This window comes from Lepidochelys kempii, chromosome 2 (assembly GCF_965140265.1).
Source record: "Lepidochelys kempii isolate rLepKem1 chromosome 2, rLepKem1.hap2, whole genome shotgun sequence".
Lineage (NCBI taxonomy): Eukaryota > Metazoa > Chordata > Testudines > Cheloniidae > Lepidochelys > Lepidochelys kempii.
The window spans coordinates 245,403,123-245,430,009 of NC_133257.1; the positions used below are offsets into that span (position 1 = coordinate 245,403,123).

Below are 26,887 nucleotides of genomic sequence, written 5' to 3' on the forward strand. Positions count from 1 at the left end.
GTACATGCCCACTGTTTTAGACTAATTAAATAATTATTATGGGTTGCATGCAGTCTAGCACAGCTCCTATAGAAGGCTCTGAGCTAAATTCAGTGGTGTTGTAAGCATTTGTCAGCCTCACAGCAGGTGAGAGTTACGACATAGTGTAATTTTCACCAATTTTGGACATCCGTAGGTTTGCAAAATGGGTGTAAGCAGGAAAAGCAATTTTGCAGGAAGGTGTAACCTCTGCCCACCCCACCTTATGCTACACCATGCTCAGAACTCAAGGACCAAATTCATCCTTGGAGTAAGCATAACTGATATTGATACTAATGAAAGTTGCACCTTCTTATGCCAGGCACTAAATTTGGTCCCCAAATAATATATCACTGTAGATTTTTTTTTTTGTTTTTCACATTTGCTGAATGCTAAATCTGTGCAAGTTACACTGAGTTAGCACTTCCATTTAATTGTACCTTTTTCATGACCAGCTTAGAAACTATTTACATCACTACTGAATTTGGCCCATTCTGCCTACATACAATCTGCTATAACTTCTGTTGAATAAAATACTCCTTATCTCAAAGTATTGTATAGCGTTTCTATCTGCTGTATGAAGACAGCTGCCTTCATCGAATATGGTATGTGTGTGGTCTAGATGTAGTTTATAGAATTTGATGAGTGATTAGGAATCTTTGAATGAAAGGCAGTGGATTTAAAAACAAATGTATTAAAAGTTGTAGACACAGGTTGTCATCTGTAATACAAAAGGAATTTCTTCTAATTTGTTAGGGATCCAAATTCTATATCAACCTTTTCAACTTTTGAAAAAGCAGCTGAATGGGCTCAGTCTGGGGAATTTGCACAGCAAGACATTGACGAAGCCAAGCTTGCGGTGTTTTCAGCTGTAGATACTCCTATAGCTCCTTCAGACAAAGGTATGTTCTATGTTCTTAGTTCCCCAGCAAGGGAATCCAGTGTTCTAGCTAGGCTTAGAAGGAAGTGAATGATTCCTAGTCTGCTCATCTATTCCCTTTCATAAGCTCATGTTTGGTTTCAGTGGATTTAACATAAGGATTAGTTTCTATAAAACAGCAAGATGCTACTGCTCACCTTAAAGATCACACGTGTAATGTCTTTTCACTGAAATGTTCTTATTGCTGCTTGTGATCATAATATTGTCATGGGAGAATAGGGGGAACTCAAATAACTAAACCTTTAACCTGTCTTTCTCAGCCTAAAAAAATTGCACCTGTTCTGGCACATAGGAAAACCATATAGGTCTGTTGGTTAAATGGAATACTTGGAAAAGTGTATGGAGTATATACCTGTTTTAGCCAGATGTGTACACTGATCCTGAATTTGCTTAACCTCTCTGCCTCAGTTTCTCTATTTTTAGAGATGGGGAACGCATAAATTTGTTTGGTGCTTTGGAGATACTTGATGAAAAGTACTAAGTGTAAATAACTTAGTAAAATTAGCTGCATGTTTGGATGTCATGATGAATGGTAGCTTCTTTTCTTTTTAGAACTTTTTTTAAACACAGTTCAAAATAGTCTGCAGTTTGAGAGAACAGCTCTCCCCACTGATAACTTTAAATTTCCGTTTGGATTTAAGGCACCTACTCCATCCCTTAAGTATAAATAAAGGAACACTAAGATTAAAAATCAATGTATGTCTGTAAAGTGTTAACACAAGCAAGGCCATTTAGGTTGTTAAACAAAAAAACTTCAAGAATCGTTTACTTTTCCACCCTTCGTGGGCTTTTCTGCCTGTTAGCTTGAACAATGAAAACAGGCTAGGCACTGTCAATTTTCAGGTGCTCATATGTGAGCAAAATGCTTCAATGTCACATGCCGCTGGCTTGTCAGAGGGTAATGATTCTCGTCCTTTGGAGCTTGAGCTGCCTGGCAGTCCTGTGCAGTGCACAAGTTAGTCTGGAGCTGCTCACACTCTAACTGGTATCAGGCAAAGTTAGTGAAGCACTGAAAATAGCAATGTTCGTGAGGACTGAGGAAATGAACGAGCTCCTCCAGTGAGATGGAGTTTAGAGGAGAGGAAAGAAAACACCCTTAAAATCCTTCCCAGTAGCTAGAAGGGGAGAGAAGAGAGAGTTGAACGGAGCTGTAGAGCCACAAATGTATGGTGATTGCTTAATGTTCCCCTTACTGGGTCATAAGTTGCAGTGTCAAGAAGTCCCTCTGTGATTATTTTTAACCTCTTTGATCACTGAAGTGATTCTTGTTACAGGATTTCTTGTAAGTATATAGAAGCATTTGTTTGCAGAATTATGTAGACCGTATATAGAGAAAAAGGTGGGTCAGATCTTTGTCTTAGCAGCATTGACTAGAGCTGGTTGCAAAACTTTGACAGAACAGCTTTCCATTGGATAACAGGGTTGCTAAAATCAGAACCTTCATGAAATCATTCTGAGTTCACCAAAATTCTATTTGGAGAAAAAAGGGGAAAAGTTCGGACAATGTCAAATGTCCCATTTTGACACTTTTGGAATAAATTATTTATATATATATATATATATCTTCTCCTTCCAAACAGCTTTTTGGTTAAAATTTTGCATTTTGTATTTAAGTTCAAATCAAAACTTTTTTGATTTTTGTCAAAACATTTTTTTAAAATTCTCCACAAAATGGAACATCCATTCTCTGCCCAGCTCTAGCCTTGACACTGGTAAACAATGAGACATTTGTACTGTACTTTTTATGACGAGCCTAGAATTGTGGAGCTCTTAACTAGCTGCAAACTGTATTCATTCCTCTCCCAGCTATCCTGCTTTGGAGAACTCGGTGCATGTATCTGATTTTTATCCTTCGATGCCAGAGACTCAGTACACTTACCAAGTCACGTTCTTACTTTTAGGGATGAATTATTTCTTGAACGGCATCTCAGATGAGATGAAGCTGAGACACAGGGAGCAGCTTTTTGCTGTCAGCCGTGATCACCTGATCGATGTGGCAAACAAGTGAGTCTGTGCTCAGTTTAGAAATGCAAGTAAACCCAGATCCCTTGTAAGAGTTTGACAGATTAAAAACTGTCTGATGTAAAATAGCTGGTAAAGGTTTGCATTATTACATTGCCTGAAAGAAGCCACCATCCCTTTTCTCCTTCTAAGACTGACCACTGAGGTAACTTTTTTCCTGTACCTGCATTCATATCATCACTGTGCCTGCGAAAGGAGGATCGCCATTTTCCATTTAGCTTTTTAGTCAACATTCTAATTTGTTTGTGAACTCTGTTGCAGTTCTTAATTTGCTGAGATTGCTGTTCTGCTTCTGACTGGATCAGAAACTGTTTGTTCTTTTAGCTCAAACAAGATGGCTCCAGATTTAGTCCATTTGGAGATGAATTTGCTTTTCTAGACCCAGTTCTATCATTCTTCGCCTGCTTTTAGGTGTCTAAATCAGTGGTTCAAAACCTTTCCAGACTACTATACCCCTTTCAGGAGTCTGATTTGTCTTGCATACCCCCAATTTACCCCTCACTTAACTACTTACAAAATCAGACCTAAAAATACAAGTGTCACAGCATGCTATTACTGAAAAATTGCTTACTTTCTCATTTTTACTATATAGATTATAAAATAAATTGGAATATAAATACTGTACTTAGATTTCAGTGTATAGCATATAGAGCAGTATAGTCAAGTTGTTCGTATGAAATGTTAGTTTTTACTGACTTCACTGGTGCTTTTTATGTACCCTGTTGTAAAACTAGGCAAATATCTAGATGAGTTGATGTACTAAAAGGGCTCTTTTAGGGAGGGATAGCTCAGTGGTTTGAGCATTGGCCTGCTAAACCCAGGGTTGTGAGTTCAATCCTTGAGGGGGCCATTTAGGGATCTGGGGCAAAAATTGGGGATTGGTCCTGCTTTGAGCAGGGGTTGGACTTGATGGCCTCCTGAGGTCCCTTCCAACCTTGATATTCTATGATTCTATTTTCTATGATTATTCTTTGTCTTGGCTAAAGTGAGTCAGAGTTCAGTCTGGGAGAAATGGAGAGATCCACTCACATGGGCAAGAGAGGTGGTAGAGTATGTCAAATAAAACTGACATTGACCATCTGTGCCCCTATTTTCTGTTGCTTAGGTTCAGCACAGAGCTGAAAAATATGAGGACCTGTGTCAACTTTGGGGGAAAGGAGAAACAAATACCTTACAGATTTTTTTTCAGATACTTCAAAACAAAAATTGACTAGCTCAAACCAATCTGTTTTAAAACTAGGCATATCGGTACAGTGTAGCCCTAATGAGAATACTTGACATTAATTGTGCATCTGTTTTCTCCTGTAATGTCTAAGGAGCACAATACTCTCCTCCAATATTTATATAATCATTTTGAGACACATGGGAAGAGATGTGTGAAAGGAAGAGTTTTAATTCAGAAGGTACTATATAGGTGAAAGGTTTCATCTGAACGTGTCAGGCTGCTGTCAGACTGAGTATAATGTGACTTACACTTCAACAGCTTTGTGGTACCTTTTCATAATTTGTCTCTCTTTTGCAGATACCTTGCAGGTGGGAAGAGCACCCGAGGACTGGCTGTACTAGGCCCAGAGAATCCATGCATTGCCAAAGATCCATCCTGGGTCAAACGATAACATTTGTTATCACTGATAATGTTTGTTACTGACAATGGCTTAAAAGAAATAAAACAAGCCAATTCATAAGTGACTAAGGCACATTAGAATTTTTAATTTTCCTGCTGAGGTCCAAGTGAAAGGTCATCAATACAACTTTACATGCAACAGGCCACTCAGCTGTCTTTCCTCAAAGAAATTAAGTCTGCCAAAGAAGGTTCATCTCTACAATTGCATTGTATTTAAGAATGAAAACTATTTGTTCATCTATAGCTAAAGCAACTCTTCAGTTCCTCCATAATTAACTGCCGCACAAAAATGTGGATTTTAATAACTTCTAAATATACACATTGTTTTGTAAAAATCAAGCTAAGACTTAAATTTTAAAATATGTTTAGCTTAAATCATGTTTTCTTACAATATCTGTATTTTTAAACCTCCGCTGTTGGGCATAAACAGATTTGTTACACCTACACTGGTACTTCACAAGTCTTTCCTAGTGTGTTGAGTTTTCCATAATTAAGTTGTGCAAGACTCAGCTTCTCCATAACTATTCTTGTTACATTGTATTGTCTACACTACAACTTACATTTTTAATTATAAGAGTGGCAATGTTGGCTCAAAACATCTCTCTACAACTCAAGGTTAATAATTGATAGCTACAGAACAGGGAAAAGATGGTTTTATTCATAACAGGACTATTTTGATGGTGCTCCAACCTGTGTGACCCTGGGCCAGTTCTTCCTCCCAGTACTGAATGGAGTTCTCAAGGTGCTGTTTTGTCCTCTGTTTACCTTTTGGCTAAAGTTCGACAGCTAAATGTTGTGAGACAACCATGATTGTGTTGTGGAGAAAAAACTGCTGTGTCAACTGTAACCTTAACCATCGTGGTTATAACCTGGTCTCAAATGTTTCAGCTGATCACAGAAGAGAGTCCTCAGTCCTGGGTGTGATTGAGGGTTGCCCTGTTGTCTGCGACAAGCTGAGGTTAGTGAGCATGACCTCTAGGGTATGCCTATGCTGCAGCTTGGAGTGAGCCTCTCAGCATGGGTAGACAGACTTGCTTCACTTGAGCTAGTATGCTAAACATAAGAGTGTGGACATTACAGCTGGGGCTAGCCAGCCAGCCAGCCTTGGACCCAGGTGGCTAGCCTGAGCCTCTGCCAGAACAGCTACATCCACACTATTTTTAGCGTGATAGAGCTCATGAAGTTAAGCTTGAGCCACCAGCCATTCCAAACTGCTATTTTTAGCATGAGCTGGGAATCTCATCTCCCAGCTGTCCTGTAGCCATAACCTAAAGGACACACAAAGGAGGTTAACAGCCATCTTCACAGGGTTAATAGCTTTAGTATTGCCTTTAATAGTAATTTTTAGTGTGTTACTTCCTCTCTAGGGGAGGTGTGGGGGGTAGTTCAAATTAATGCAGCTTCATTGTGCAGATGCGGTACAGAAAAATCTGCAGCCGCCCTTCTCTTAATCCCTCCTGCCGTTCTACAAGCAAAGAAAGAACAGTTATTTGCTTCCTGTTAGAATGCAAATAAAGTTGCTCCTACTTTCTTCAGTGGTGTTCTCCTGTTAGCTGTAATTTGTTAGTTTTTAGATAACTTGAAGTCACACATGTGGTTTGCAACAATACTTTTATTCCACTTCAGATACATAGATTCACTCTGTAACTTGACACAAAACTAGCCTTCTACATATATTCTGAGTATAGACTCTATCTCTGAGATAAAATGTGCTAGATGAATGACTTATCACACTGAGTGCATAGAATTGTGTTAAACTTAAGGATCAGGCCAGTAATTGGTATTTTGTAAATTAGGTGCTAAGGTCTGCTTTAAACCTAGGATAATACTGGGCAAGGAACTTGTGTGACATTTGCATTTCTGAATTCACATAAAGTGCTGGTACAATAATTTAAATGTTACAAACAAAGCTGTAATCAATATGCTAAAGCACTGTTACGCACAACATAGGTTTATTACAACTTTATCTAAAATAATGGTCTCTTCTTAGATGGCTCCAGTTTCTGCTTCTTTTGGGCTGTGCCTAGCTACATGCTCTAGTTGACCTGAATCTGAAACATCGTAGCTAGTCTTGTATTTGGCCAGAATTTTCATCAGAGGTCGAAGTTTCAGCCACCACTGTTCCTTAGGAATTCTGTGCCTGTGCAGAAGATGAGATGTAAAAAAAGTCAAAGCTATTCTATGTAAACGACCCCATTGATGTTATCCCCAAGGACCAAATTCACTATTAAACTTGGCTTCATTCAAATTATAAGCAGTTTTATAAGGGAAGTTTTTATCAGCATATATTAATGACCAACTTTGCTGGATTCAATGATTCTTAGGTTCATTTGTGTGAGTAATGCTGCCATCTCCACTCATTGACAGGAATGTAGAAAATTGTTAGTAAGTGGGTGCATTTGCTTTTTAGTTTTACTTTGGAGAGAGGTTGTGGTGCATAGTAAATTATTATCTTGACCTCTTTCATGTACCTCTCCAGCTAGCCTTAGAACAGAGATCGGCACCTTTGGCACGTAGATCATCAGGGAAATCCGCTGGCAGGCCAGGATGGATAATTTACCTGCAGCGTCTGCAGGTTCGGCCAATCACAGCTCCCACTCGCCACGGTTCGCCGTTCCAGGCCAATGGGGGCTGTGGGAAGGGGTGGCCAGCACATACCTTGGCCCGCGCTGCTTCCTGCAGCCCCCATTGGCCTGGAACGGTGAACCGCGGCCAGTGGGAGCTGAGATCAGCTAAACCTGCGGACGCGGCAGGTAAATAAACTGTCCCAGGCCGCCAGCAGATTTCTCTGATGGGTCGCGTGCCAAAGGCTGCCGACCCCTGCCTTAGAACATGCATGAATTCCATCTTGCTATTTTGCCAGCTAACCCTCCCATCTCAGCAAGCTCTAAGCAATTTATTATTTCTATTGCAGCATGATCTAATGACCTTATTACACGAGGCACTGTGCAAAGATAATCCCTGTCCCAGAGAACTCAGACTAACAAATAAAATCCAAGAAGTTAATAAAAAGCCAGATAGAAGAGGGTTAGGGAGAATAAGATGCTAATCGAGGTGGCTGCCTATGTATAAATTATTGGAATACATCTCATGAAGTGAGCTGTTGCTCACGAAAGCTTATGCTCAAATAAATGTTAGTCTCTGAAGTGCCACACGTCCTCCTTTTCTTTTTGTGGATACAGACTAACTCAGCTGCTACTCTGAAACCTATAAATTAGTTGTAACACTTGTCTCACTAGGCACAAGGGGTTGCCATCCTAAACAATACCAGACAGTGATTTGCAGGCATTGCAGCAAAGACAGGTTGTGAGGAGGGCTTTAAGAGGATACAGTGGTAGCTTTGAAGTCTCACAGGAAGCCCTTCTCACGCAAAAGGGGCAGCCTGGAGAAAGCACGAAGTTGCTTGTGGGAAAAGCAGATGAGGGGGTGATCCAAGGCCACCACCATAGGCAACATTGAAAGGTAGGTGGGGGCTACATGGTGAAGTTACCATCTGACATGGAGCAAGGAAGGAGGGATGAACAAGAAGAATTGGAAGTTGTACTCGTCTGGCCCCACAGAGCTGCCTTCACTTACACAAAATCTGTTTGATCCTTAAGATCAACCACAGGTTGGAAAAGAAGATTGCGTCTGCGCATTCCTAGCAAACAAACGGAGTCCTGGGTATTGGCAAACACTTTTCCTATAAAAATAACAAGGCAATGTTATTTCCTTTTCTTGTAATAAACAAATGCATCTAGGAGTGAGTTTCTGGTAAGATTCTTAATTTTGTTGAGTTACTGAAGTCTTAAAGTAAACGATAGCAGCATCTGAATTAGTTGTTTAACAGTGTTAGGGAAACCTCCACTGTGTTGTGGTTTATTAGTTTTAATGATTGAGCAGTAAAGATGCAATGTACTTAACTACTAATCAAATAAGTGGTGCAGCCTTAATTTCCAGTTTTAAATTAGATTTATTATTGTCAATATTGCTTCATGAAGCTGATGAAATAAATCCCAAAGAAGACATATTACCTTCTTCTGTGTCCCATGCAGCCACCAAGAAACAAAACAAAAAAAGGAAGAATACATGTAACTATAAAACTACCAATTTCTGAATGCATAAAAAAACTAGTTATGCTAGCACATAGAAAAACAGACACAAGACAACCCTTGTTTATGGTATCAAACTTTCTTCAGGAGACATATTCTTGGCACTGGTACCTAGAAACACAATAATATTCTATGACAAAGCTCGGGTAAGATGGGAAGAACTACATTATAACCACAGATGCTAAGCTAGTATTCCATTACTATATTTAAAGACTCCACAAATGTCTTGAAGGGCTAGAGCAGCTGGATTTTCTGGAGTTAACAGAAAAGAAGAGAGAGACAGTAAATAACCATAAATATTTCTGCACCTTTTCGGTATGTTTCTTTCAGTTTCTTTGAGATCCACTGTACAGCTTTTGCAGAGATTTTTGTCCCAAAGTTCCTGTCAAATGGGGAAGGTGCTCCACCCTGTCAAAGTTTAAAATGTAACTGGAGATTAGCTGCAATTTTGCACCAACCAGGAGCATTATTCTTGTCTTTCCATTCCACCAATCATTTCTGTTCTATGGCTGCTGTGCCTCTTATCTTCCTTTCTCCCCCACCCCCGTATTTTTTAAACAGACACCAGTGCTTTATCTTAGCCCCAGAATTCCCGACGTGGGAGTCTCGAAGGGACTTTGCCCCGACAGTTTGAGATACTGGCCCCAATTCCATAATGCATGCATAAAGACATGCTTAATTCCCATTAAAGTCAATGGGACTTAGTCACCCCCCTTCTTCAGCAGAGTGCTTATTTGTATGTACTTTCTACCTCACTTCTGCAAGGTGCTGCTGGAGCAGAATGGCACAATACAACTTCCAGCAGTAGAGCGAGCTCAAAAAGCATAAGGAAAGGCAATAGACACCCAAGGAGAGAAGCAAATGAAGGACAGAATAAAGAACTGGTGAGGGAGCAAAGAGCCCAGGCCAGTGCTTCCGGGGCACTGGCAGTCTTGTGTCACAGGGTGGAGGCTGTAATCAAAAGAGCTCTAGCCTCTGTCATCCAGCCGCTACCAAGTGGGTGCGTCTATAACACTGCTACCAAGCAGACACTAGGGGCTTTAGATCGTCTGTGGGAACACAGAACGTGACAAATGCAAAAGGTACCATTATTTGCTCTTATTCCAGCTGTCAAAACAGGACTCTTAACTGGATCTAACTGTATGCTCTGAAAGCAGATTCTACTGTCATTTCTATGTATAACCTGTTTTGGGTGCATGTACAGAAATTCTGAGCATTTAGTTCTAAATACAATAAAGACAAGCGGGAACAGTGTTAATATATTAAATATAGAATGTACTTAGCTACAAGGCAGGGAAACTGTTGTATAATGTTGGCACAGGGTTAAGACTTCAAACATAAAAATGTGAAGCTTTAAATCTGAAATTAAAACTTTATGGTTCATGTGAACCAGTAGTTTCAGTCACTTCTAGAGCGTCATATTAAACACCCTTTCCTCTAGACCTGCCCTCCTTCCCACTGTAAGTTTCCTCGTTGCTTATCCTTGTGCCCTTATGCACTCTCATACTGCTATTCGCTGACTACTGCCCTATTTGGGTGTGTGGGATGCACTAGCTAGGAGTCCTATTCAGGGCAAAGCCAATCATAGTGAAGATTAATAAGACGGGGAAAAGTGAACAATGAGCACAAATGTTCTCTAGGAAACAAATTTCTCTTCCAGGGATGAGATGCTCTTGAACTGGCAGCTGCAGGGAGGTCTTGTAAGAGGCAGTGAGTGGGCTACTAAAAAACAACAGCACCCTTTTTTAAAAATGGGGAATGGGGAGAACAAAAAAGGAGACAATAAAAAAGGGAATCTGCTGCAATTTCCTTCTGCAAAACAAAGTTATCCCTCTTCCATCCCTCCAAAAATGGGTTGGGAGTTTATAGTAACAATGGAGGAAACCCTTAGTACCATTAATTTTGTCTAAAGGATAAAGAGTGCATGCAAGGAGGATGACTTGTGCGTAATCCTGGAATGGCGACAGCAGTTCACGCACACTAAATTAATCCTGCTGCTGTATGCAGAGGGAAGTTCGTAACCTTATTTACCTGCTGCATGTGGCCCAATACATTCTTTCTGCAATCGAACACACCTTTTCCTTCCTCAGAATAGAGCTGGTAGATAAAGTCAGTTGTGTAATTCTCATTGCTGTTCTCATTCCTATAACAAGACAAAAATAACAACCACATTATTAACTACCAGACCTCTTTACAGACGCACAGTCACTGATGGAGGGGACATGTCCCACACCTGACAACTCTGTTATCCTCTTGCCCTCAAACCAGGGGCAAGTCTTGTGTATTTTCACCTTCCTCCTCACTCGCCAACTCTCCCACAGGTTTGTTTTACACACAGTTGTCTCTCTGCTCTGCCACAAACCAATACTTCCAATGTCTGAGCTTACTGAATTACAACAGAGACCTGAGCAGCTGTACTGTAACCTGTTTTCCAACACACAGTCGATGCCCTAGGCTATGGAAACCTGAGGTTCCCCCGCCCCCCACCTGTTCTTTTTAATGCCTGAACATATCTGAACTAAGTGAAGTGGGTAGATGAATGCATTTGGTGATTTCCTCTTATAACTGATTATCGCCCTGGAGGCTGAGAAGTGATGCCCATGAAAGAGGTGGAGGTCACAAACTGACAAAGGCTGTGCACACTAGGAAGAAAGGTGTGATTTTTAAATATGTTAAGTAACACGTTAGAGCCCTTGTGTAGACAAGGCGATTTGAATTTTAACCCTTATTAGCCTTATCTACACTAGGATTTTGACATGTGACATTAGTGAACCTGTTTTAAAACACCCTGTTTTTCCCAGGCAAGATAAGGCCAAGAAGAAAAGGTTTTGCCAAACTGCTGGGCTAAAGAGGGCATTTGGTCCAGTATCAGAGCTTAAACAGTAATATTTTCAGAAGAAATGATGGAAACTCTGGATCTCAGACTAGTAGATTTTATAAATTCTCATTTGTTCCCATCATATACCATGCTGATCAGCGATTGCCTGAGAAACTCTAGAACCCTTTTGTTGCGAAATGTCCAGTACTTGATAACTAAATGTCTCATGAGTTATTTACGGGCATTCTGTGCAACTTGGTTGTGTTCACTTGTGGAAGTGTTCCAAAGAGTTAACTTGAAAGACAATAACTGAACCTTCTTGAACTTCTACAGAGCATGACCTTGGCCTGAGATTGACGAGGTCCAGGGTTTTGAAAAGCGGATCAATAAACTGAATGGAGACTAAGTTTTGGTGTCATGTAGGAGGGTAAAGAGGGAGACTATTTCTGGACCAGTAAAGATATGTTGAATCTTTTCTATAAATCAAGCCACAACACCATAAAAAATTTAAAGACGTATCCAGCTTGTCTGCAGAACTAGGCAGACAGAGCTGCTGCTAACATCCCTTTGGCTGCTTTTGCAAAAGACAGACCAGAATCCTCCCTAAGGGGTAAACAAATAGTTCAAAAACATCATCACAGGGCAGTAAGATTAAAGCAGGGAAAAAGCTAGTCAATTTGTAATTAACACACAGGAAACTTTTATTTAGTTGCGTTAGGCTTAGCTTGCTATGGTCTCCAATACAACATGTAGTCTAAGGAATGCGGGTGGAATTCATCCATTTGCAGAGGGCCAGCATGGGACCTGTGTGCCACTTTATACGTATTCTGGGGGCTAAACAGCACTTCAGAGCTGCATAGGTCTTGCGCTGGTTCTGTGCACAGGGGAGAATTTCACCCTTAGTAAAATAAATGATGAGACCTTTGTGCAGCTTCCTTATAACACTTTGTGCAGCACTTGGAAGGATAATCTAAGAACCCAAATCATTAACAGGATGTGAAGAGTTAAAATGGGAATGGGTGTGGGATCTTTGATTTTAACAGTTTTTATATCTGCTTCTAAGCTCTGCTTTTTCTTCCACTGAGAATCCCTTCTTTTATAACTAACTAGAGACTGCTCCTGGGTTTTACGTAGCAGTGAGGGTTGTAAAACATTACTCGTTTTGATGGTGCAGTTTAACAAAATGACATTTGCTCACCTCAGCACTAGACCACGCTGGATGCTAGTTTTCATCTTTTCAGTCAAATGCTCCACATTAGCCTAGAAAGAGAGTCACACAAAGCATCCTAAAACAAATGTGATGATCACTGCCACCTTCACCAAGAGAATTTCTATAAAGGATTCCAAGGTGCACAGTAATACTTAAGAAATCCCTTCTGTAATGTGAAAATCCAGCTGACCAATAATGTAGTGGGCTTCCAGGACAAATTACAATGGGTGGGTTAAAAGTTACTGGTCCTCGTTTAAAATTAACCTCTTTCCCCCAAACACACCACCAACTTTTAGCTTCATCATATCTCTGGACAACAGTGTTATTTCAATAGGCTCTTGAGCTCATTTGCATGTCACTGATGCAGCACCTACTGGTCTTTCTTTACATAGCAACATAGGAATTGCCAGATTAGATCAGATCCCAGATCCCTCCCATCCAGTATCCCATCTGTAACAAAGGCTAGATGCATCGGAAGAATGTGTGAGAGCTCAGCAATAGGCAGATGTGGGAAAATCTGCCCCTCCCATTAGGGCTCATCCTGGTCTCTGTTAAGAGATTGGCCCTGAAGCATGAAGGCTTATATGCCTTCCAAAATCTGTTGTCATTAATTCTAACAACACTGGATATTCTCGATTCCCAATTCTTTTTTTAAAATCTTGTTAAATTCTTGGAGTCAACAACTCCCTATGGCAAGGAGTTCCAGTTTAAGTACACATTGTGTGAAAAAGTATTTCCTTTTATCCTTTTTTTAATTGCATTTTCATTTTGCTCCAGTTCCATCCAATTACAATGTACTAATAATCAGATTGTAAAAGAATAAATATGTAATTGTTCTACCTAATGGTGCTGTGGTAACCATGTTTCAATTTTTGGCCATCAGTGGTCAGTGCTTGATGCCGTGAATAAGGAGTGTCTGGCCACAAGTTCTACTACAAAATATATTAACACTGGCATAATATTCCAATTCTCTGGGGTGAAGGTGTCATGTACGCATTTAAAAGTGGCCACTTATTGCTGCAGGCTAACATAACATAACTTTTGAAACAGCATCCAACCAACTACACCAACACAAGGTACATATCAAATGCTATATACTCACAACACTTTGAAAGTCTATATAAAAATGAGCAAGACGTTATTTCAGTAAGATTGAGCTGCATACCTGGAGTTCTCGAATATCAAACTTCTCTTCAAAGACATAAGCAGCATCCGCACCTGCAGCAAGGCCCCCCATATTGGCCAGGTAACCACAGTAGCCACCCATTGTCTCAATGATGAACACACGACGCTTGGTCCCACTGGCTGACTGTTTGATGCGATCACATGTCTAACCAAAGCACAGAACATTAGGGACATACGCAAACGTGAACAGACTCTCAACTGTGATATTTATCATATATGATTCTTTATCACAATTATAAGATTACTGAACTGCATTACATATATATATATATATACACACACACACACACACACTCTCATGTCAATTGTTAATTCTGGAGGAAAATATTTCTTCCAGGTCACCTCTATATTCAAAATCAGGTGTCTTGATAATGTCACGTTTGCTTGTGTTATCCTTCCATCTGGCTGCTTTTTGAAAATGTTAAAGGAGAAACTAATCTCACAGCACATTCTTATTCTTAAATCTTTGGAGTAGTTATACTGGAGTTTTATAGAGATATAAAAATGGAGTTTGCTTTCTGATCTGGCATATAACCAAATTTAGTCAGTCTCTACTTTCACTGTGCACATGACTGAAGAAATCACTTTTGATACTGAGGAGTTTTAAGTTTCCTAAGAAGTTGTCTTTACAATTTGAATTTACGAGGCTGAAGTCCTAGGTTTCTACTGATCCACGGTTTGCTTACCCAGAGGGCTATTCATGCAAATTTCCATGACTTGGCAGCAACAGAGCCAATTTCTCCTACTTCATTTCCATAAACACATACTGATTATGGGAAACTAATCTCAAACCACATCTTATCTACAAATGGGTAGGAAATGTTGCTCACTATGAGGAAATCTGTTGGCTTACATGAAGCATAGGAGATGATGATTTACAGTAACTTCTATCAGCACTGCCTGTGAGTAGCTTAAACAAGCCTCCCTAAAAATAAATTTCACAAAGATGACAGCTCTGATCGGAGGACTAAAGAGAAAACCCCAAAATAGCATGAGATCTAGTCTAAGAGTATTTGAAAAATGATTGTCAAGCATCCCTAAACTCAAATGATATTCAAGAATATACCAAATGATATTCAAATTTTGGTAATTATTTTCACTTCTTGTGAAAGCCACATATGCACAGAGCTGTCTTGCAAAACTGTCTTAAAATTATTACATATTCAGTCACTACTAGTATGAAGATAATGGGGAGGGAGGAAGAGATATTAATTGCTCATTAAAAACCTTTCCTTGAGGGCAAACAGAATTTTGCAAATATGGTTTGTGGGTCCAGCTGAATTAAGAGGAAGCCAGATGAGTGCAAGGATCTAGCAAATTCAAGATCATGAAGTTCTTGCCCTTTATTAACAACGTATTTAGAAGGAAACATAAAAATACCCCTCAGACCTGAGTTTTTGAATGAGTAACTACAGATGCAGTTCTACATTTGATGTTCTTCCATTCTGCTTGTGGATTAATTTTTCCACATACAGCCTTAACATCATTTATTTTTTGACATATAAAGACAGTTTCTGAGCCTGATATTTGCATTAAATACCTACTTACCAGAGCACAAAACAAATAAAGTTTAAACTGGTAAATGGGAAAAAAAAAAAAAAGCCTAAAAAATTAAAAAGTCATAAGCATTTAACATTATCATGAATGACAGCATTTAAAGCACGAATAACTATATTATATATAAAATATAATATATATATATTTATATATATTTACTTTAGTTCAACTACCAGAGCTATAACACATATATATCCACAAATGATCAAATAGATTGATCTAAACATGCTATCCCATATTCTTTTAAAAAACAAGAAGCGGCTCCAGAACAAAACTCATCACATATTAGTTCAGATCATGCACTTGATCAGTTACTTACAATGGTAAACCCTTTCTAGCTATCTTGGTTCTTACACTGTGCCCATACTATGTTCTCCAGTCTTTTCCTCACTGAGTACAGATCAGTGTAAGCTCCCAATATGCAATATACAACAGCATACTTGTAGCAACCCCTGCTGCTTTCACGAATGGCTGGCTTATGATCACACCAATTCTAACTCTCTGGAAACAATGCTTGGGATCTCATGGAGAGTAAGTGTATACATGATGACATCACTAAGGAAATCCTGGCTTTTAGGTGCTGGGGAAGTAAACATATAGGCCAGGCTGTCCAAAAATGACTTGGCTGCCAAACTTGAGATACCTCAAAAGGGCCTGCTATTCATGCAAATGCCTGTTCTCACTTTCTCACATTGTTAATAAGAGGGCAGCATTATCTCCTGCAAATGTAAACTTGTTTGTAAACTTGTTTGTCTGAGCGACTGGCTGAACAAGCAGTAGGACTGAGTGGACTTGCAGGCTCTGAAGTTTACATTGTTTTGAGTGCAGTTGTGTAACAAACAAAAAAAATCTACATTTGTAAGTTGCACTTTTACAACTAAGAGATTGCACTACAGTACTTGTATGAGGTGAACTGAAAAATACCATTTCTTTTGTTTATCATTTTTACAGTGCAAATATTTGTAACTAAAAATAATAAACACTTTGATTTTAATTACAACACAGAATATAATATATATGAAAATGTAGAAAACATCCAAAATATTTAATAAATTTCAATTGGTATTTTATTGTTTAACAGTGTTATTAAAACTGCAATTAATCACGAAAAAAATTAAAAAAAAAACTTTTTTTGAGTTAATCGCATGACTTAACTGTGATTATTCAACAGCTCTATTTTTAATCCTTTCACACCAGAGTCAGTGTTTCACAGAACAATTTCTGCTGGCTGTGATGAATACATCATAACCACCAGCACTGAGGAGTTAAAATTCCGTCATGAAGCTTTTGAAGAATATGAAGTAAAGAATAACAATATCTGTTTGCTTAAGCTGCTCTTTTAACTGCATGATCGCACATGCATCTGGGAAGCTGGGGAAAGGTTTTATTCCTCCTACTTTCCTATTACAGCACTTCTTCCAACATACAAAGGTCCTGAGTCTGCAAGTACATTAATAACTGTACTTGTGAGTAAAAGTAGTTACTGATAAGCATAAGCATTTTCAGGACTGAGTTCTCCCTTGGTATATAGGACATTATTTAGGGAAGAAGCACTTCTATGAATTACATTATCATAGCATTCTAGTTACTAATGCTTATCTGATATTTTCAGAGAGGCAGATCCTCAGCTTGCATAAACCGTCAGCTGAGGATCTCGCAAAGTGTTTTACAAGGATATTACTATTCCTCGTTTATTGCTGAGGGGGACAGACTCAGAGAGGGTAAGTGACTTGCCCAATGGCACATACAATGTCAGTGTCGGAAGCAGAATTAGAACTTAGGAGTCAAATTCTGATAATCTTTTACCAGAGAGTGAAGCACACTGTCTCTCCTAAGAATTTGGATATTCAAAGAAGAAGCAAAGAGCAACAGTACACTACTGTCAATCTCAACCAAAGACGCTGGCTCCAAGACAACGGTGCAAACCTACAGAACTCAAGAGGATTGCATGTGTGCAAGCCTGGGCAAAATTCTCCTCATTTAGTTTTTACTCAGAGCAATAACACGGAGGAAGCATTACTGAAAGCTGCATGGCCTACAATAAAAGGCAGTGGGATACAAGCAACAACTGTCGGTATTTTCTACCTTGTCTGTGGCCATCTACCATTTATAACTTTTGTTGTTGGTACTTCTCACGTTTTCAGTCTTTGCCAGGTGAATCGCTATTGAAGACTCTGGCCCCACTGATGTCAGCCATGTTACCTGCTGTACGCAGAGTCAGATTCTGCTAGTGCTGCCACCACCAGTGGAGCTGTTATGGTGCCAACACAACAAGGGGAGACTAGGGGGAATGCCACGGTAATCAAGGACTAAGGGACAAATCCTGATCTAATTGAAATTAATGACAAAATCTTCAGACACCAAAGGACACACTAAAAATGTTCGATTGAGGAGCCAGAATTGGAGAATCCGAGGATTCTGCACATTGTCTAATGGCAGAGCACACGTGTTTTATCAAATAAGAACAAGGATTACAGGCAACTAAGGGGAGCTGGAGCAGGCCCATAATGTGCAAAGTGCATTATTCTGGTCATACAGCCCATTTGAAATCAAACTGTTGGCAATTTAAATGGAAGCATGCACAATAGTAATCAGAAGTAGTATCTCAATGCTGTTTGACGATAAAAGGAAGTGATACCCCTGTAAGCCAAGCTCTGATGTATCCAACTCGTAAAATTTACTTTCTTGTTATACAATACTTTACGTGTTGCAGTCATTAGGCGTCAAATCAGCACAGCACTTAAGCATTTGCTTAACATTTATCATATGACTAGTCCCAGTGGAGTGCTTCATGCTTTAAGCCTAGACTTATGTGGTTTGCTGAACTCAGATCTTATTCCGTCATTGGTCCATTCCTTGGGTCATTTACTTTTTTTAAGGTGCATGGGTTTTTATTCTTTCAGTTAAGTATAGTAAAGTAGTCCCATGCAAATTATTTTAAACAACAAAAAATTTTATGTACCTTATTCTTATTGCAAACATACAAAGGTTCTAAGAATGCATTGACTAGTTACCCTAAAGCCACTATCTAAAACACCAAAACACAAGCTAAATATTAGCCAACATAATTGATAGAATTTTAATTAGATTAAGCTTCAATCAATCTGGAAAATGTTGATTACTTTCTGATCACAGGAGCTTAATGTTTTAAACTAGAATATTTTAGCAAACTAAATGTTTCAAGGTATTGTTAGTATCACAACAAAGACAGACATTGTACAATTTAATTTTCAAAGGATATGCAGTCTTACCTCCACAATAGCATTCAGGGCAGTGTCAGCACCAATGCTAAAGTCGGTGCCTGGCACATTGTTGCTAATAGTAGCTGGCAACACACAGATAGGAATGCAAAACTCCTCAAAGCGAGCACGTGCTTCAGCTAATTGCAGACAACTTTCATAGGCCTGAAGCAGCGGTACAAGTATTATTAGCAAAACACACTTGCATATGGATAGCAAATTATTATGCATTCAGCTAGTGGCTCCTTGCGTGTGATGGGAGGGTTGGCTTTCCATTGGCACAACAAAATAAAATTGGTGATATTAAGGAGGGACAAAAAAAAAGTTTCCTCTAAATACCACAACAGTGCACTTGGGTCGCATTGGCACAATGCTCTTCTGAAGAAAGCGCAGAAGGAAGTTAATGTGAGTTAATACAGACTGAAAATGAAATGTGGATAGCGCAGAGACTGAAGTAGCTAAGCAGAAAGGTAGGCAGCATGAGTGTACTAGAAATAAGTCACCTCAAAATAAGTTAAATGAACAAACACTATTCTACATACTAAATAGTTTAAGGAAAGGTAACTAGGAAAACATCTACACTCAGAAGAAAATGCTTCTGGATACACTACTATTATGACAGGTTTCAGAGTAACAGCCGTGTTAGTCTGTATTCGCAAAAAGAAAAGGAGTACTTGTGGCACCTTAGAGACTAACCAATTTATTTGAGCATAAGCTTTTGTGAGCTACAGCTCACTTCATCGGATGCATTCAGTGGAAAATACAGATGATGTTTTTATACACACAAACCATGAAAAAATGGGTGATTATCACTACAAAAGGTTTTCTCTCCCCCCATCCCACTCTCCTGCTGGTAATAGCTTATGTAAAGGGATCATTCTCCTTACAATGTGTATGATAATCAAGGTGGGCCATTTCCAGCACAAATCCAGGGTTTAACAAGAACGTCGGGGGAGGGGTAGGAAAAAACAAGGGGAAATAGGTTACCTTGCATAATGACTTAGCCACTCCCAGTCTCTATTCAAGCCTAAGTTAATTGTATCCAATTTGCAAACGAATTCCAATTCAGCAGTCTCTCGTTGGAGTCTGGATTTGAAGTTTTTCTGTTGTAATATCACAACTTTCATGTCTGTAATCGCGTGACCAGAGAGATTTAAGTGTTCTCCGACTGGTTTATGAATGTTATAATTCTTGACATCTGATTTGTGACCATTTATTCTTTTACATAGAGACTGTCCAGTTTGACCAATGTAAATGGCAGAGGGGCATTGCTGGCACATGATGGCATATATCACATTGGTAGATGTGCAGGTGAACGAGCCTCTGATAGTGTGGCTGATGTGATTAGGCCCTGTGATGGTGTCCCCTGAATAGCTATGTGGGCACAGTTGGCAACGGGCTTTGTTGCAAGGATAGGTTCCTGGGTGAGTATTTTTGTTGTGTGATATGTGGTTGCTGGTGAGTATTCGCTTCAGGTTACGGGGCTGTCTGTAGGCAAGGACTGGCCTGTCTCCCAAGATTTGTGAGAGTGTTGGGTCATCCTTCAGGATAGGTTGTAGATCCTTGATCATGCGTTGGAGGGGTTTTAGTTGGGGGCTGAAAGTGATGGCTAGTGGCGTTCTGTTATTTTCTTTGTTGGGCCTGTCCTGGAGTACGTGACTTCTGGGAACTCTTCTGGCTCTATCAATCTGTTTCTTCACTTCTGCAGGTGGGTATTGTAGTTGTAAGAATGCTTGATAGAGATCTTGTAGGTGTCCAGACTCCAACGAGAGACTGCTGAATTGGAATTCGTTTGCAAATTGGATACAATTAACTTAGGCTTGAATAGAGACTGGGAGTGGCTAAGTCATTATGCAAGGTAACCTATTTCTCCTTGTTTTTTCGTACCCCCCCCCCCCCGACGTTCTTGTTAAACCCTGGATTTGTGCTGGAAATGGCCCACCTTGATTATCATACACATTGTAAGGAGAGTGATCACTTTATATAAGCTATTACTAGCAGGAGAGTGGGATGGGGGGAGAGAAAACCTTTTGTAGTGATAATCACCCATTTTTTCATGGTTTGTGTGTATAAAAACATCTTCTGTATTTTCCACTGAATGCATCCGATGAAGTGAGCTGTAGCTCACGAAAGCTTATGCTCAAATATATTGGTTAGTCTCTAAGGTGCCACAAGTACGACTATTATGGACGCTGCTTTCTTTAGCCACTGGTTTGTCCTAGAAGGTGAAGACACACCTCTGTCACTGAAAGAAAAAATCATGAAAATATGGCCCATGTTTTCCAAGAAGCATGTACATCAGGAGACACCTGTTTTTATGTGTGCAATTTGGATAATTGTGCATAAAAATGCAGGGATCTTGCACAAGACCATATATTTTGAAGGAACATTTTAGAGGCTTTTTGAGTGGTCTTTTGGGGATTTCAAATCCCATATAGGCAGAAGGTAAATATATAGCATATGAGGTAGTCTGTGTATTTTCACAGGCTCCAGAGTTCCTAGTACTCTGTAGCAAAGGACTATACAGATGACCCCCGACATACGCAACTGTTCTGTTCCAGAAAGCCTTACGTAACTTGAATTTTGCGTGAGTCAGACATGTATACCCATGCGTTACGCAAAAATTTCTGCAACTCATTTCTGGCTTATGGAACTTTTTCCGTAAGTGTGAATTTGCGTAAGTCAGGTCTTGCATAACCCAGGGAGCGTCTGTAGAATGTGCAGTTGTTCTGACTTAGTAAGTGCACTAATCCAATTCTTCCTCAATATACAGTAATCCTGAACACCCATTGTGTAGAGAGAATGTGAAAAATCCCCACATATTTCATGAATCTCCAAAGGAAATCCAAATCCTGCAGTTCTTTTTGTTTTCACTAGTCTCGCTCTCCCAGCGAGGAAAAGGGTGCACAGTGGGGTGGGAGCAGGTATAAAACACCCTATTGGTACATGAGAGGAGAGCTCTGCAGGCCAATCAGCCTCCCACAACTAAAATGCATCAGATGTCTGTGTAGTGGTGGATTGTAAGCAGGAAATGGGAAGGGAAGAGGTGATCTACCTGGGACATTTCTAGGATGGAAGACGGGGGATTGGAGTCTATGTGGAGGGTTCACGTGGCTTGGAGGTATGATGTGGTGGCAAGGGACCGAAGTGAAAATCTCATCTCCAACACTCCATCCCTGGGTATTTTGGAAATTTAACTTTCACTTAAAGCTAAAACTGGGATTTGACTGATCCCAGTGTCACTTCTGGATTAAAATGCTGCCCAGTTATCTTTGCAGTGCTGAGAAGTGCCACAGGCAGGAAAGAGGGGATTGGCATTTGTCTTTCAAGCTCAGCCATTGGAAAGCCTTGATGGGGGAACTTCACAGAACAGCCACTACCCCAGCCCAGCCCAGCCAGGCTTCTTCGAATTTTTCCTTACAGCAGAAAAAGATATACTGATTTGGGAACTGGTTTTGTTTAATAAAGCCTCAAAGCAGGCTGGATACCTGCAAAGCACGGATGAGCACAGCTGCAGCGTTTTAGCCAAAGACTTTTGGGGAAGTGGTACAGTTAGAGGGAGATTTGGAGCAATTATTGGCACAACCATTTAGTTAGTCTGGAATGAAAGATACACTTTACTTGCATTAAATACTGCGTCATTTCATTTGATGCAAGTGTTTTTAGCAAACACATGGGTGAATACTGTGTGGTAACCCAGGACTGCTACTGTATGAAGACATGCAACAACCCAGTATCACTGTTGCAAATCCACCAAAACAGTAACTTTATACAAAGGGTATATTTCACACAGTCTATAGAGGGTTAAACAATTAACAGATGGTTTAATAAATGGTTAATCAATTGTTATAGATTGTATTCCAATCTAACAGGTTGCTTATAACCACTAGCCTAGAACACTAAGTGCTCATGTCTGTAACATGCTTATAACATCTATGAATCAGCTCCAACCCTTTATAAATATACCCTTAATATAAAATGTGACCAAAGATACTATATAAGAACATATAATAATTCAGCATCACCCCTCCTCTACCCAGCTCCCATTTGCTGCAGTTTCTGGTTCCTTCCCCAACACGGTTAGATGATTCACCCCCTTACCTCTGCTGTTTCCCTGACAGGCTGTCTCTCCTCCCTTACACATGGCTGGTGCGAGGCTGCTCCTCTCCAGTTTTTCCATTTTCCATCTATGGCTGGCATCTTTCCTTCTCCCTCCCATTTTACTCTGACATCCCCTACGGGTAATCCTCGGCAGCAAAAGCTGTGCACAGGCCAGTGTGGATAACCACAGCAGCAAAGTAACAGGGGGTAGCCGTGTTAGTCTGTATCCACAAAAACAACAACAAGGAGTCCGGTGGCACCTTAAAGACTAACAGATTTATTTGGGCATAAGCTTTCGTGGGTAAAAAACCCGCTTCTTCAGATGCATGGAGTGAAAATACCTGGTCAGTATAATAATGCATCTGTAATTTTCACTCCATGCCCCCGGACCCCTTGTTGTTTTCACAGCAGCAAAGAGCGTGCAGCACGGGCAGTTCAAGAACGGTACAGATTCCGGGTACGAACTTGGCTCACCAGCCCACTCTGAAGCCTGCACTGTGCTATCTTCACTGCTACTGTTACCTGTGCTTGCTGGACTCAAACTAGCTCAGGTAGGCTAGCCTGTGCACAGCTTTTGCTGTGCAGACATATTGTGAAATCAAGACTTCTTCCTGTCTCCTGCTCAGCTCTATATTTCTCTCTCTTAACCCCTTCAATGCCCATCATGGTTTATATTGTTTCCAATTATTTTTCCCCATCCTCTTACCACGCTCTGTTAGGTATGAAGGGGGCTGTAAATTAGTTTCACTCTGTTCAATCAAATGCAAAGCTCCCTGCCTTCTGTAAAATCATGCTGCAGAATTTTCTCTGAAATCCTCCCCTGGCTAGAGATTTGTGCTGCGGAATCCAAGCTTTCATTTAAAAATCTAGCCTTTAGTGTTATAAAGAAAACAATTTGAAAACACTGACCAGCACATACTTCCTGAGTGCTGTGTTCCTGAGTTTGCAGACAGCCTGAAACAACAGCCTTGAAAGGGCTGTCTCATTCACTTTCATGGATCGTTAACACTGTAAACATTTTAATTTAAATATAATCACTATGTTAACAATCTAACTGATTATTTTTCTTTTTTAGCAATAACTACCAGCTAGCATGCTTATCCCACAATCCTCAAATGTCTCCTATGCCCAGCTAGGTGCCAAAAGTGCCAAATGCTACCTAGTCAACAAACAAACCTCCACAAGTTTGCCGCAGATTATCTCTGCAATGCAGTTATACAACGTCACTACAAAAATCTTCGGCATATCAAAAATGAAATGTAGGGACAGCATAAAATTAATTCAATTTAACATCAAAACAAACAACACAGGACAAACTGTACTGGGCATAAGATTCTCTTTTTAAATATGCGAATGATAAAAACCCTGCATTCTAAAATGCAAGTGAAACTGTCACAGAATTTCCAGGGTCCTGTGCTAAAGAGCCTCAGAACCCAAGAACCTTGCCACACAATTTAGGTCCCATGGCTAAGGAGTGCACAGGCCCTTTACTAGAACCTAACCATTCTTTTCTTTAGGTTGTAAATTCTTCAGGACAGGGAGTCCTATTTGTTGATAGTTCATCTTCCATTCAGTGCTCTCATGAACCCTCCCTAATTCAGAATTTTTATATGTATATTAGTTGCTACCTATTAATTCTATAATACTTTTCCTGATTCCAGTGAATGGGAAATAACCAATTACTTTAAAAGATGCCAAAGCACCACTGGATGATTTGCAGTTGTCTGCCTGGAGAGAAATACCCTGAACTACCCATGATTTAATTTTGGAGTTTGATTACTTCATGATTTAGTTGTGGTTAGGACAGATATTTTACTTTTTCCTTACAGGCTTCATGACAATAAGTATCATCCTTGAACATATTTTATATACAAACATTTCTTGGGCAACACAAGGCATACACTGCAATAACTAACCAAAAATTATACTTGTAGTATGTACAGAGGACAATTTATCTGATTATGGAAAAAAAGCTCATCAGATAGGAAGTCAGTACCCTATAATGGCATTTAAGATTGTGTTAGAATGTCTGAAAAGTACTCAGGCATGTAAGCACTAACAGCTGATGTAACTAGCCACACTAAACTTTTTCAGGATCTCAGAAACCTGCCTATACACATCCTAGAGGCCTCATTACCCACTCGTAGACCACATACTTACCTTATTGCAAACTGAGAAAATTCACAAAGATTGACATTTAAGTGAGAAGAGTAGCAATAAAACAGTTGCTTTGAATCCCTACAACTAAGTTTCAGGTCACTTAAGCATTTCACTTCAGCAGGAGTACAAGGACCATTAACTTCACTACTAATGTGCTTCAATACTGTGCTAGAGGAAATCACCTGTTGGAGGAGTTCATTATTCACTCGTATGAACTAGAAGGAGACCGCCTATTCATATTTAACAAGCCAACTGGCAATGAAGGTGATGTCACTACTCAGTATGATTTGGATGACCATAAAGTGAAAGGATCTATGTCAGTGGTGGGCAACCTGCGGCCCCCAGGTCGCACCCAACCCATCAGGGTAATCCGCTGCCAGGCCACGAGACAGTGTTTACATTGACCGTCTGCAGGCACAGCTGCCCGCAGCTCCCAGTGTCCGCAGTTCGCCATTCCCAGCCAGTGGGCGCTGCGGGCAGCCGGACCTGCAGACGGTCAATGTACACGCTATCTCGCAGCCCGCCAGCGGATTACCTTGACCAGCCTGTGAGGCCCATGGGCCGCAGGTTGCCCACCACTGATCTATGTACCTTTACCAATTCTCTGAGTGGCCCACCATAACTTCAGTTCAGATGCTCAGAGGGCAGAAGGCTTACACAGCTTACAAACTTTTGTAAAAGAAAAGAAGTCCTTCTATTTTTCTTAAACAAAAGACTTTTTTAAAATGAAAGGTTAGTTCTCTTCACAGCTGAAATGAATCTATGGCTTCCTGAACCATTACATTTTATATACATCTCAAAAGAAAATCTAGGAAGAAATAAAACACAAGAATTGGACAAAATTCTAGCCTTTTATCAGTAAAATGTATCAGCTTCAAAATAGATAAAACTATTATATTAACAACATGGGAATACTCTCTGACTGCTCTCTAATGAGGTTACCTGAAATCTAAACCCAGTGTATTGCAAAATATTGCTGTGTGTCCTGCTCTGTGTGAAATTGTCTACAAGGTCTATAAAGATGACAGTTAGATAAATGCAGAAAGCCTATGATGAGAAGAAAAGCAGGCATCATGCATTACAGCATTATTTTACTTACCTTGATTTGCTGTCAATCTTTTTGGAATGGAGAATTTTATTTACCAGAACTGGAAACAAGGCCAACTTAGATATAACGTGGACCATGTGTAAAGAACAATTTAGAACTAAATTTTTATCAGTTGTTTACAGTCTTGACAAGGGCAATATTATAAGGGAAAATGAACATCTAATAATGCATGAGGGTCTAATTTTGCTAAAAGTAAATAAAATGAAAAGTTGACTACTTTATATACATGTAAGTTAAGTATATAGAAAAAAATTATGTTAATGTTCTTGGAATTAAGAAACTTGAGAAATCCTTCAAATCTCTCAAAAATGTCAGATAAGGACTAAAATATTCAAAAGTACCTAAGGGTATGTGCACACTGCAATAACACACCCACAGCTGGCCCATATCAGCTGACTTGGGCTTGCGGGGCTCAGGCTGTGGTGCTCTAAAATTGCCATGTAGATGTCCGGGCTCAGGCTCCAGCCTGAATGTTTATTTTACAGCCTCCCAGGCAGAGCCTCTTGAACCCAAGTCAGTGACGTGGGCCAGACGCAGGTGTTTTACTCCAGTACAGACCTAGCCTAAGTGACTTTGGAGCTGAAGTCCCATTTTCAAAAGTGACTTGAAAGTCACTATCTTTCACTGAGCATCTTGGCTAATAGCCATTGATGGACCTATCCTCCATAAACTTATCTAATTCTTTTTTTCAACACAATGATACTTTTGACCTTCACAACATTCCTTGACCATGAGTTCCACAGGTTGACTTGGCCTTGTGTGAAGACGTACTTCTTTGTTTGTTTTAAACATGCTGCCTGTTAATTTCATTGGG

The 26,887-nt window shown here is 39.9% G+C and overlaps 2 protein-coding genes across 7 annotated transcripts in view; one reads left to right on the top strand and one right to left on the bottom strand.

The window, feature by feature from the left end:
- PITRM1 (pitrilysin metallopeptidase 1) overlaps positions 1 to 6,744 on the top strand; it is a 43,513-nt gene extending 36,769 nt beyond the window's left edge. Inside the window, exons 25-27 of the mRNA XM_073334464.1 lie at positions 775 to 920; positions 2,860 to 2,962; positions 4,503 to 6,744. Coding sequence (XP_073190565.1) covers positions 775 to 920; positions 2,860 to 2,962; positions 4,503 to 4,596 — 343 coding nt within the window. The 3' untranslated portion in view covers positions 4,597 to 6,744. The remainder of the gene's footprint in view (positions 1 to 774; positions 921 to 2,859; positions 2,963 to 4,502) is intronic.
- PFKP (phosphofructokinase, platelet) overlaps positions 6,199 to 26,887 on the bottom strand; it is an 85,164-nt gene continuing 64,475 nt past the window's right edge. For 2 of the 6 annotated variants that reach the window (XM_073334465.1, XM_073334467.1), the window contains 7 exons: positions 18,717 to 18,869; positions 13,889 to 14,053; positions 12,712 to 12,773; positions 10,727 to 10,838; positions 9,004 to 9,103; positions 8,181 to 8,286; positions 6,199 to 6,744 (listed from right to left, as the gene is read on the bottom strand). In XM_073334465.1, coding sequence (XP_073190566.1) covers positions 6,591 to 6,744; positions 8,181 to 8,286; positions 9,004 to 9,103; positions 10,727 to 10,838; positions 12,712 to 12,773; positions 13,889 to 14,053; positions 18,717 to 18,869 — 852 coding nt within the window. In that variant the 3' untranslated portion in view covers positions 6,199 to 6,590. Of the gene's footprint in view, positions 6,745 to 8,180; positions 8,287 to 8,324; positions 8,624 to 9,003; positions 9,104 to 10,726; positions 10,839 to 12,711; positions 12,774 to 13,888; positions 14,054 to 18,716; positions 18,870 to 26,887 lie in introns of those variants that run through there. The other 4 variants (XM_073334466.1, XM_073334470.1, XM_073334469.1 and 1 more) reach the window with 3 other exon arrangements.